This window comes from Vicugna pacos, chromosome 4 (assembly GCF_048564905.1).
Source record: "Vicugna pacos chromosome 4, VicPac4, whole genome shotgun sequence".
NCBI lineage: Eukaryota > Metazoa > Chordata > Mammalia > Artiodactyla > Camelidae > Vicugna > Vicugna pacos.
Window position 1 is genome coordinate 74,754,847 of NC_132990.1, and position 12,328 is coordinate 74,767,174.

A 12,328-nucleotide genomic window follows, 5' to 3' on the forward strand; every position below is an offset into this window, starting at 1 on the left:
CTCTCTTGGATGCCCATGACACCGGCACGGTCTGAAGGGCTGGCAGGGCCCCTATCATCTCTCATCTCTTCTCCAGATATCTCCTGGTTCAAGGGCCGCCAGCCTCTCTCTGCCCGGAAGGGAGTGGCTGTGTCAGCTGATGGAAGAGCTCTCCGCATTGAGCAAGCCCGATTTTCTGATGCTGGGAGCTACCGCTGTGTGGCATCCAATGTGGCAGGCAGCACAGAGCTGCAGTATGGCCTACGGGTCAATGGTGAGCTGCCCTGTAACTAAAAGGAGCCTTGTCTGAAAAGTTGTCTTCCTTCCATTTGTCCATTAGCCTGTTCATCCATCTGTCATCCATCCTTTCTTTCTTCCACCCACCATCCATCATCCATTCATCCATCCTTCTTTCATTCATCTTTCCTTCCTTCCACCCATCCATTCATCCATCCATTCTTCCATCTATGTGCGGAAACACCTACCTGCCCAGCCATTGATCCAACCATCCATCCAACCCCCTGCCTGTCCATCCAGCCACCCATCTAACCATCCAGTTGTCTATCTACCCAACCATCTATTCAAATATTCATTCCTCCATCTATCTATCTTCTATCTAACCTCATGTACTGAGCACAGGCAGACCCTGAAGACATTGCTGGTTCACTTCTAGACCACCACAATAAAGCAAGTCACATGAATTTTTTGGTTTCCCAGTGCATACAAAAGTTATGCTTACATTATACTGTAGTCTATCAGTGTGCTGTAGCATTATGTCTAAAAAAATAATGTACATACCTTAATTTAAAATATTTTATTGCTAAAAAATGTTAACCATCATCTGAGCCTTTGGTGAGTTGTAGTAGTAAGAGCAGAGATCACTGATCACAGGTCACCATGACAGATACAACAATAATGAAAAAGTTTGAAATATTGGGAGAATTACCAGAATGTGACACAGAGACCAAAGATGAGCAAATGCCGTTAGAAAAATGGCCCCGACAGATGGCTCAATGCAGGGTGGCCACAAACCTTCAACTTGTAAAAGAAACACAACATCTGCAAAGTGCAGTAAAGTGCAGCCCAGTAAGACGAGCTGTGCCCGTGCGTGTCCTGGGCAGACCCTGGGGCTGCAGCCCCGAGCCACACAGACCCGGGAGCTGTCAGTCTAGTCAAGGACACAGTAGCTGGACACTTACCCACAGTGCTGTTTCATTGTGATAAGACCTAGGAAAGGTGAGTGCCTGGAACTGGGGTGCTGGCCTGGCCTGGGGAGTCCCGGGAGGCATCTCTGAGAGCTGGATAGCTAAATGGAGACCACCTGCCAAGCCCTGAGGCTGTAGAGAATTTGAGAAACTGGAAGGAAGCCGGGGGCCTGGAGCTTACAGAACTGTGAGAGGAGGGGCCAGGTGTGCTGGTGTCCAGGTGGAGCTGGAGAGATTGGGTCTGTCCTAAGAGAAGAGGGTAGCTGGACAAGAGGCTGGGGCCCCGAGCATCATGGCTCAGGCCTTCCAGATGCAACTGAATCTTCTGGCCATTTTCTGCCCAAGAGTGGGCACCTGTAGGCTGATACCTCTGAGTTGGGAAACAGAACCTGCCCGAGGATTCCCCAACCCTTGTTACCCTACACTATCCCCATGGTAATGACCTCATGCTGACCAGAGGCCCAAGTTCAAGTGCTGCTTCTGCCAGTTCCTAGCTGGTCAACCTTGGGCAGGTGACTTTCCCTCTCTGGGCCTTAGTTTCCCATCTATGGAAGCCTTATGGTGGAGGTAGAAGGATGAGATGAGAACTGTGGAGTGGCATGCCCTGCGCTCTTGTGTGTGGCTGTGTGGTCCTGTGAGAGTGCCTAGCCAGGGGCCCTGCCTGCTTCGTCCCCGGGGGGCTCAGCCTGTGCCCTGTGTCTCCCTGGCTCTGCAGTGCCTCCACGCATCACGCTGCCGCCCAGCCTGCCAGGCCCCGTGCTGCTCCACACCCCGGTTCGGCTGACCTGCAACGCCACTGGAGTCCCCAGCCCCATGCTGATGTGGCTGAAGGATGGAAACCCCGTGTCCACTGCAGGGACCTCCGGCCTCCAGGTCAGTAGGGCTGGGTGGTCCCGGCTCACCTCCCTGGTACCCCAGCAGGTGCTGGGAGCAGGAGTCAGGGTCTGGGAGCACCAAGGTGTGAGGGAAGCAGTGACGGCCCGGAAGGGTTGGCTGGAGCTGCTAAACAGTCTAGAGCCAGATGGTCTCCAGAAACACCACACGCCACAGACATGAGCCAAACATGGAATTGTAAAGTTCCTAGTAGCAGTGTTAAGATGTGTAAAAAGAAGCAGGTGAAACCAATTTTAATAATACATTTTAGTTAACACAATATACCCCAAAAGCATCATTTCATCACATGACCATTATAGAAAATTATTAACTAGACATGTCACATTCTTTTTGTACAAACTCTTTGAAATCTGTTGTGCCTCTTACACTTGGGGACCAGCCCCATTTCAAAAGGTCCCCAGCCACAGCTCTGCTCCGGGGCGCTCCTTCTGAGGACCAGTGCTGTTGGCCATCAGTGGCAAAGGTCCCAAGGTCTGGGTACTGCTCACAGCTCCCCTGCATTGTGTGGGGCTCTGGGGGTCTGGGGCGGGCTGCCCAGGTGTGCCGGCCAGCAGGGCCAGCTTGTGAAGGTGCATGACCTCATGTGGGCTTCCTTCTGGGGCGCAGGTCTTCCCTGGGGGCCGGGTCCTCACGCTGGCCAGTGTCCGGGCCTCGGACTCAGGCAGCTACTCCTGCGTGGCCGTGAGCGCAGTGGGCGAGGATCGCCAGGACGTCATGCTGAATGTCCACAGTGAGTGTCAGGCCCTGGAGGCTGCCAGGTCCAGGTCGGCAGCTCGAGAACGTGGATCTAGGGCATCCCCAGCCACATCCAAAGAGGGAGGGGGCGGCTGGGTGTGGGAGGTCTGGCCTGAGACTGTGGCTGCCTTCATGTGGGGATCAGTTGAACCCCCAGAGCCCCGACTTAGAGTATGAACTCCCTCATCATGAACAGGTGGGCAGGTGGGCCACCCAGCTCAGCCAGAAGCTCTGTATTCAGGGAGCAGGACGTAGCAGGAGGAACACCAGGCCAAGAGTCGGGGGGTCATACAGTCTCACTGTCGTGGGTCAAATGGGGGTAACCATCTGTTTGGGGAAAGGCAGTTGGGGTGGTGGTTAGGAACACTGCTCTCTAGTGCTGCGGACCTGGATTCAAATCCTACCTCACCACTTTCTAGCTCCGTGACCTTGGGCTGGTTGCTTTGCTTCTCTGAGCCTCCATTTCCTCATCCATAAAATGGGAATAAGATAGCACCCGCCCTCAGAGGGTGTCATGGGATTCACTAAGCTCATGAAACACCCAGTTATAGTCGCTGTTACGGAAAAACTTCCTCATCAGGGACTTTGTGGGGCTCTGTAGAGGAAAACATAAGAACTCTGGCAAACGCAGAGCCTTGGGCTGGAGGGGTGAGGAAGCATCTGGTTCTAGCTCTTTCCCTTTGCTGGAGTCAAGATAATAGATATTCTGTGCCGGGCACTCACCTGCATCATTGTGTCTAATCTCACATGGCCCCGCAAGCTGGCCCCCATTTGACAGAAGAGGAAACTGAGGCCCAGAGAGGCTGAGTTAGGTCTCCAGGGCCTCACAGAGTGACCAACGATAGCTCGCAGGGCTTCACCTGGTGGGAGCACTGACTCCGGACCCTGCCTTCTTAACTCCGACACTGCACTGGTTGGTTTTGTCACAGGGAAAAAGGTGGTTCTGAGACCTGCTTTTTAAAAACTTTTTTAAAAATTAAAATTTTAACTAAAAAAATTTTTTTAAAATATTGTAGATTCACATACAGTTGTAAGAAATGAAACAGAAAGATCCTAGGTCCCCTTTCATCAGTGGTAACATCTGTTACAACTAAAGTACAGTCATATTTGGGACATTGATGTCGTTATAATCCACCATCCTTTTCAAGTTTGGGGGCCTCCTCTGAAGGTCGTTGAGGGAGGACAAGAGGGCTGCAGCTCAGGGGGTGGCCCCCATCCCAGTGACTACGTCCCATCCCCTGGTGTTGGCTCCTGGCTGCTGGAAGGGGAGGACCTGGCCCAGGTCGTGGCCCTGTCCTACCAGCCCCACTAAAGTGCCTGACACAGCCCCTCTCCTGCCCACTCCTGCAGTGCCCCCGAGCATCCTTGGAGAAGAGCTGAACGTGTCCGTCGTGGCCAACGAGTCAGTGGCGATGGAATGCCGGAGCCATGCTGTGCCCCCTCCCGTGCTGAGCTGGCGGAAGGACGGCCGCCCCCTGGAGCCTCGGCCGGGTGTCCGCCTCTCCGCAGACAAGGCCTTGCTGGAGGTGTGTGACCTGTGAGGTCCTCACCTGTCCCAGAGAATAGCTCAACTGCGTCAGCTGGGGCAGGGGAGGTACCTCTCCAAGCTACTGGGGAGAGCCCTCCGCTCCAGCCTGCTCCTCCTTCTCCCACCCCTCTGCACCTTGTGATATGATCATTCTCAACTCTGAGCACCACCATTTGGTTTCCTCTTCCCTTCATTCTTCAAAGCCACAGCCCAGCTCTGTCTCCCCCTAGGTTAGGATTTGAATCCTGATGATAGGGCCCCCTCCACCTCCTCCTTGGAGCAGGGCTGGGCTGTGGATGTGAAGTGGAGTGAGGCTGGCAGGGCCGCGATTTGTCCCCAGGCCGTGTCAGGCCACCAAGGCCCTGGCTTCCAGGAACTTCCTGGTATAAGAAGTGCAGCAGATGCTGTCGTTGCCCCCAGGTCCCAAGTGGGAGGGTGGGACTCAGTGAGGTCATGTGACATGTCCAGGGGTAACCCCATCTCTGTGCAGCCCCTGCTGATGGGTTGTTCTGCTCTCGGCCAGGTGGACAGAGCAGAGGTGTGGGATGCAGGCCGCTACACCTGTGAGGCACTGAACCAGGCAGGCCGCTCGGAGAAACACTACAACCTAAATGTCTGGGGTGAGGGTCTCCTGGGCTGCGCGGGGCCCCTCCCGTGCCCCTGTCAGGCTGGCTCTCAAGCCCTGGGTGGAGGCAGAGTGCTGCCTTGGGTGGGTCCCGGGAAACAGCCCTCCTCCACCTCACCTTCTCCCCCGGGGGCCCACAGCTTTCTGCTCCCTCACCTCCTCTCTGCTTTTACTCAGTCCCTCCAGTGTTCCCCTCACGGGAGCCCCGCACCCTGACTGTGACTGAGGGGCACTCCGCCAGGCTGTCCTGCGAATGTCGGGGCATCCCCTTCCCCAAGATCTCCTGGAGGAAGGACGGTAGGATGGCTGCCCCTGCCCAGTTCCACCCTCATTGCCCCACATGAGGAGGAAGCTCCCCCTGCCCTCGCTGGGTGCCGCCCCAGACCCTAGCTGAGATGGACATGGGAGCTTTAGAGGGTACAGGTGCCGGTTACGGAAATAATGCTTCTGAAGCCCCTCTTTGCTCCATCCCTGAGTCTTCAGGCCCCCCAGCCCCTTCTCAGCCAGTGAGAGCTAGATTGATCCTCATGCCTCTTCTTCCAGGAAGCCCTCCCTGACCTCCACCTCAGTCTAGGGCAGAGCCTCCTTGATGCCACCCCTATGTGTTAACTTGTCATGTCATCTACCCTAGTCCTTCAATGTTTGCTCCTCCGTGAGTCTGTGAGCCCCATGAGGCACTGTCTGAGAATTCAGCAATGGCCAAGACAGTGCCTGGTGCAAAACAGGTGCTCAATAAATATTTGGAATTCATTCATCTAACCAGTATTTATTGAGAACCTCTCTATGCGAGGCCCCATTCTAGGTTCTGGAAATGCAGTGATGGGTTGAGGCAGTCAGATAATTAACGAAAAGTTAGTCATTTTTACTGCGCTTTGCTTTATTGAGTCTCACAGATGTTACATTTTCACAAATTGAAGGTTTGTGGCAACCCTGCCTCCAGCCAATCTGTTGGCGCCATTTTTCCAGCAGCATTTGCTTACTTTGGGTCTCTGTCACATTTTGATAATTCTCACAATATTTACAACGTTTTCATTATTATTATCCTTTTTATGGCAATCTGTGGCTGTTGAAAAAAGATTGTGACACAGAGGCTCAGGTGACGGTTAACATTTTTTTAGCAGTACAGTATTTTTAATTGAGGTATGCACGTTGTTTTTTTAATTTCACTCATTCAATGACTATTAAGTTGAGGTTTGTTGCACATAAGGTGAACAAATCTTCAGTATGTGGCTTGGTGAATTGGGGGTTTTTTTTGGGAGGGGAGGTAATTAGGCTTACTTATTTATTTATTCTTTGGTGGAGGTACTGGGGGTTGAACCCAGGGCCTTGTGTATGCTAAGCACGTGCTCTACCACTGAGCTATATGCTGCCCCCCATTGTTTTTTAAACATAATGCTATTGCACACTTAACAGACTCCAGTATAGTGTAAACATAATTTTTATATGCACTGGGAAATCAAAAAATTCATGCGACTTGCTTTCTTTTGATATTTGCTTTATTGTGGTGGCCTGGAACTGACCCTGCAATATCTCCGAGGTTTGCCTGTAAATGACTTAATACCTGACGTGATAAGTGCTCTGGAGAAAAAAAAAGCCAGGAAGGGGGAGAAGATGTGCTGGGAGCTGGGGAGGGGGTTGGATTTGCTATTTTAAGTTGAGTGTCCAGGGACACTTGAACAAGCAGACTTGAAGAAGGTGAAGGATGAACATGGGAATATTGCAGGGGAAAGCATCCCAGGCAGATGTGATGGCAGGTGCAAAGGCCCTGGGGCAGGAATGAGACAAGCATGTTTGGAGAACAGCAAAGAGGCCAATGGGGCTGGAGCAGATTCAGCAAGGAGCAGCAGCAGGACATGGTCACCCGAGTGATGGGGACTGGATCAAAGGCTGTTGTGAGGATCTCAGCTTTTACCTTGAGTGAGATGGGGCTACTGTGGGGCTCTGGAAAGGGAAAGGACACAATCCGATTTGTACTCTAGCAGGTTCCTGCTGGTGTGATGAGTATAGACCATGGGGAGCAAGGGTGGGAGCAGGGTGGCCAGGGAGGAGGCTCCTGCAGGGGCTCCAGGCAAGAGATACTGGTGCCTGTAGGTGGGTAGCCATGAGGTGTTGGGAGGGGGCCATAATCTGGATGAGTTTCAAAGGTGGTGCTGGCAGGATTTCCTGGATGAGGGCTGAGAAGAAGGAGGAGTCAGGGATGACTGCAGGTTCTGGCTTGACAGTCAGGGGAGTGCTGCTGCCACCACTGAGACGAAGAGGCTACGGGGGCAGGTTTTGGGGCCAGGTCCAGAGTTTGGCTCCTGTTAATTTTGAGATCTGCTAGCCACCCAATGAGCTGTCAGCTGGGCAGACGTAGGTGTCTGGAGCTCAGAGGAGAGGTCTGGCCTAACAATAAATCTAGAAGCAGAAAGACCTTGAGATCACCAGGAGACAGAGTATGGACAGAGGATAGACCGTAAGAGGGAGGAGGTAGCGTCCTGTGGCCACTGGGGCTCCTGCCCCTGCTGGGACACATGTTGATGGCTGGCCAGAGCCCAGAGGGCTGCTCCTGTGAACAGGTGCAAGGTGACGAAAGTTAGTGTTTAATCCGGTGCCTTGGGGTCTACAAAATCCTTCCCTGCATCGGAGTCTCCTTGCTGCCAGGTGTGCCAGCTGCTTGGTCTTCCTCCCCTGGTCAGTGTAGCTAGATGGATGGGTCATTTATTCAATAGCCTTCACTGAGCCCTATGATGCACCAGGCTCTGGACAGCCTCTAACAATCCCGGGGGAAAGTGAGGCAGGTCTGCCTTCCAGGACAGCCCAGGCCAGGGAAGGATTCAGATGGCCACCTGCAGGCAGATCTGTGTTAGGAAGAAGATCAGAGTTATGGGAGCTCAGAGCAGATTCCAGGATCAGCTTTGATACTCAGGGAAGGCTTCCTGGTGGAGGTGATGTCTCAGTGGACACCTGAGGGTTGAGCAGGAGTTGGTCAGGATGGACGAGAGGATGAATGTTCTTGGTGGAAGGCCCAGGGACCAGGGGCTTCTTTCTCATGCATCCAGGTCTGCCCCTGCTTGGAGAGGGGGCCAGCCTTGGGCAGGTGTCAGCTGTGGGGCGGCTGCTGTACCTGGGACAGGCCCAGCCAGCCCAGGAGGGAACATACACCTGTGAGTGCAGCAACGTGGCAGGAAATAGCAGCCAGGACCAGCAGCTGGAGGTGCACGGTGAGTCGGGCTGGGATGGCCTGAGCCAGGTGGGAGGGGTCAGAAGGGGCCAGAAGGGTGGGCAACCAGGCACCCTGGCAGGGCAGCCCTCACCCCCAGAACCCAAGCAGAGACAAGGACAGGAATGATGAGAGCCCTGAGACTACTGGCATTTTGACTGTCCCTCCTGGTCAGCTTCTTACAGCTCCTGCCCTCAGCATGAGAGATCGGGCAGCTCCCAGCGGCCCCCAAGAAAAAAAACACAGCTTGAGACAGTTGGAAACTAAAAGAATGTAAAATTTATATGAACTCTTCTGTATAATAGAAACCTGCATCTCCATCTGCTTGTCCTGCAGTGATGAAATTAAATCTCTCAGCCTTGTAAAAATCCTTCTAGAAAATAAAACCAAGAAAGGCGCTGCTCCGCGTCTTGGGGAGACCCCCCTTGAGGAACAATCCCTCCCCCCGACCTCTAGCTCCGGGAAGCCTCTGGTTTCTGAGGCAGAAAAGCCCTCCCAGATCTTAAGGGCTGTGCTGTGAGCTCGTTGTCTGAACAGCAGGCCCGAGGTGATTCCCAGGGTACCCCATTACAGAGATGCAAAGTGGAGGCCCGGAGAGGTGAGGTCACCTGGCTGAGGTCACACAGCCAGCAAGGGGCAGGGGGACGATAGGCCAAAGGAGGCGAGCCCAGAGCCTGGCAAGTGGGGAGTTCTTGGTGCCCAGCGGCCAGCTTTCCCTGACGTGCCTTCTCCGCATCCCAGTTCCCCCTCAGATTATAGGCGCCCAGGAACCCCACACACAGGTCTCCGTGGTCCAGGATGAGGAGGCCACCCTGGAATGCAACGCCACAGGGAAACCACCACCCAGGGTGACGTGGGAGCGGGCCGGCCAGCCGGCAGGGGCCGAGCCTGGCCTGAGGCTGCAGGACCAGGGGCAGAGGCTGCACGTGGAGCGGGTGCAGGCTGCCCACGCTGGGCACTACAGCTGTGTGGCTGAGAACGTGGCCGGGAGGGCCGAGAGGAGGTTTGCGCTCTCTGTGCTGGGTGAGGACTGGCAGCAGCTGGAGGAGGGCAGGAAGGGGCTGGACTCGAGAGGCAAGGCTGCCTGTCTGTAGGCATAGCCTTCCAGCTGTGCTCCTGGGGCCACCCCTTGTTCTGCCAGGAGTCAGACCTCTGGTGTGGGCTGCTGTTGGGGGAAGCTGCAAACACTGCTCTCAAAGTCAGGACTGGCTCCAAGTAGCCCTCACTTCCATTCCTCTCTCCCTCCCTTGTTTACTGTTCCCCTACCCTGTTCTGGGCAATCTTTGTCCTGCATGATTCATATGTGATGGAGGAATTTGGGGGTCTGGGAGAGATCAGACCCTGAACACTGTCCTGGGAAATCAGGGCAGCTTCCTGTAGGAGGTGACCTTTTAGCTGAAATGTGAAAGCTGAGGAGGAGTTAATCGAGTGGTAGGGTGAGAGAAAGAGTGCCAAGCAGAGGGAACAGAGTCTGCGGAGGCCTGGAGCACATCCACAGTGGCCAGAACAGCCTCATGATCCCAATCTTTTATTGAGCTCCTACTGCAGACCTCAGGGTGGAGGCAGAGAGTGGGAAGAGATAAGGAGGGAGAGGTGCACAGGGATTCTTTAAGGAGGCCCCCCTCTCTCTTTTTTTTTAATGAGGGGGAGGTAATTTGATTGATTTATTTATATTTGGAGGAGGTACTGGGGATTGAACCCAGGACCTCATGTGTGCTAAGCATGTGCTCTACCGCTATACCCTCCCCGCCAGGAGGCCCCGCTCATCATGCCTCTGGCATTGCTGGGACCCCCAGCCTCGTCCACTTATCCATGCCCGCTGGAGCGTGGCTTCCTTTTTGAATGGAACTCTGCTGTGTGCATTTAGGGACCCACCTGTATTCTCCTTTACTCTAATGCCAGTATCATTTGCTCAGTCTTCAAGCACTGTGTTGTGCTTAGCACTTCACACGTGTTCTTGTTGAATGTTCTAGGTGTCCCTCTGAGGGGTCAGGGAGACTGAGGCCCAAGTCCTACACCAAAGCCCAGCCTGTGGCCACCACTCTCCCCTTTCAGCAGGAGCAGCTCTGATCTTGTCGCTTCTGCTGCTCAGACTCCCGCAGCTGAGGGGTGGGGGTCCTGGGAGAGGGTGCTGGTGGGGGTGTGGGGAAGGAGCATCCAGCCCCACTGTCTGCATCCTGAATGTGGCTCCTCTTCTGTGTCCAGTGCCCCCAGAGCTCATCGGTGACTTGGACCCACTGACCAACGTCACTGCTGCCTTGCACAGCCCCTTGACGCTGCTCTGTGAAGCCACAGGCATCCCACCCCCAGGGGTCCGCTGGTTCCGAGGGGAGGAGCCCATCAGTGCTGGGGAGGACACCTACCTCTTGGCAGGTAAGGTGCCAGTCGGGAGTATCTGGGTATCAGGTCTGGCCCTCTGCTTCTGTCCATCACGTTCCCATGACCTCTCATCCTGAGCTGCTTGGTTGGGATAACCATTTCAGCTGTTGGTCCTCCAAGAGTGCACCCCAAAACACTGGTTGGTTGATGTACTCTAAGAGAAAAAAAAAACTGGATTTAAATAAGTTTGGAGAAGGCTCTCTGCTCTGCTCTCCTGGAGATTCATGGTGACGTTTTGTACAGTCAAGGTTCTGATAAGTCCTGCAGCAAAGATTCTCCTGGCGCTTAGGTAACATCCCATAGCGCTGTAACAAACTTTTGGAAATGCTGATCTAAGCACTTTCTCCTCTGAATATTCATCTTCCTCACAAAGTTGGTCTGTGATGGTCCTTGCTGAAATACAGTGTAGAGTCTGGCCTGTGTGTGTGGATTCTTTCTACAGGCTTTGGGATTGTTGTTCTCTTATTTCTGGTATCTGCCCCCTGGTGGATGAGGCTGGACTAGAGGCCTGTGCAGGTTTCCTGGCAGGAGCTGGTTCCCACTCACTGCTGGGTGAAGCTTTGTCCTGGACCTCTGGTGGGCAGGCTGTGTCTAGAGGCCTTGGTGGCTCAGGAAGTCTGCAGACGTGGGGCTGGGTTCCTACCCTGTCTGTTGTTTGGCCTGAGGCTTCCAGCCCTTAAGCCTACAGGCTGTCTTGGTGCTAATGATCCGATCAAGATGTCAGGCTCCAGGAAAGCTCTCGTAGATTAACACTACAGGAATGTTTGCCACCAGCTTTTATGTCCCCTGGTGAGCCACAGCTGTCCCCCGTGTTGTCAGGAGACCCTCCAAAACCAACAGGCAGGTCTGGCCCAAGTTCCTATGAAATCACTGCCTCTGCCCTCAGACCTGGTGCTCGTGAGATTCTGTGTACGCTTCCCAAGAGAATGAAGTCTGTTTCTCCCAGGGCCATGGGGGTCCGGGAGCTAAGCCTCACCGGCCTTCAAAACCAGATGTCCTGTGGTCTCCTCCTCCTTCCAGTGCCAGAGCCCTGGGCTGGGGAGCCTGACGTGGGGCTCAGAGCTCCCACTCCTGTGGGAGGGCCTCTGCGACTTAATTATTCTTCAGCTTGTGGGTCACCCACTCGGAGGGGGACGGGGCCCGATATATCACAGGCACCCCCCCCACCATCCCGCTGTGGTTCCCTCTTTATGTTTCCAGTTGAAGAAGATCTTTTTTTGCTAGGTTCCAGTCTTTTTATTTTTGGTGGTGGTTTAGCAGTTAGTTGTGGTTTTGTTGTAGCCGCGAGGGGAGGTGAGCTCGTGGTCCTACCACTCTGCCGTCTTGACCGGAAATCCTTGCTGGAATACAAATGGGGAGGCCAAGAAACAGTATCCCATCAGAATCTTGCAGGGACCCCTAGGCCCACTGAAGCTCAGCTTCAAGGACCCATCCATTGTTCCACACAGCCAAAGCTGGGGTGGCAAATAAGTTTCCCTTGTGCACCACTTCTGAGCACTTGGTCGAGGCTGTCAGATTCATTGTGATGGTATGAATTCAGAGACTGCATCTGGGCCCAGCAGAAAGGAGAGTGGCGATCAATTAGTGATGTCTGCCCTGGGTGCAGGAATAGCAGTGATGATACATGTCCTGTGTACCTGCCCTCCTCGGGCTGCTCTTAGGGGATCTGTGGGTTCCTCTGAGAGGAGCTGGTTCACCTCTGAGAGGTCTTTGGGAGAAGGCAGCCTTTTACCAGGTCCATCAGAATAGAGTGGGGGTTCTGATCTGAGCCAGGACCACAC

At 54.1% G+C, this 12,328-nt stretch overlaps 1 protein-coding gene across 1 annotated transcript in view; it reads left to right on the plus strand.

The window, feature by feature from the left end:
* HMCN2 (hemicentin 2) overlaps positions 1-12,328 on the plus strand; it is a 134,367-nt gene that overhangs the window by 68,339 nt on the left and 53,700 nt on the right. The window contains exons 37-45 of the mRNA XM_072960292.1: positions 77-253; positions 1,900-2,057; positions 2,685-2,808; positions 4,164-4,339; positions 4,865-4,961; positions 5,144-5,263; positions 8,008-8,169; positions 8,910-9,191; positions 10,374-10,541. Of these exons, the coding sequence (XP_072816393.1) occupies positions 77-253; positions 1,900-2,057; positions 2,685-2,808; positions 4,164-4,339; positions 4,865-4,961; positions 5,144-5,263; positions 8,008-8,169; positions 8,910-9,191; positions 10,374-10,541 (1,464 nt within the window). The remainder of the gene's footprint in view (positions 1-76; positions 254-1,899; positions 2,058-2,684; positions 2,809-4,163; positions 4,340-4,864; positions 4,962-5,143; positions 5,264-8,007; positions 8,170-8,909; positions 9,192-10,373; positions 10,542-12,328) is intronic.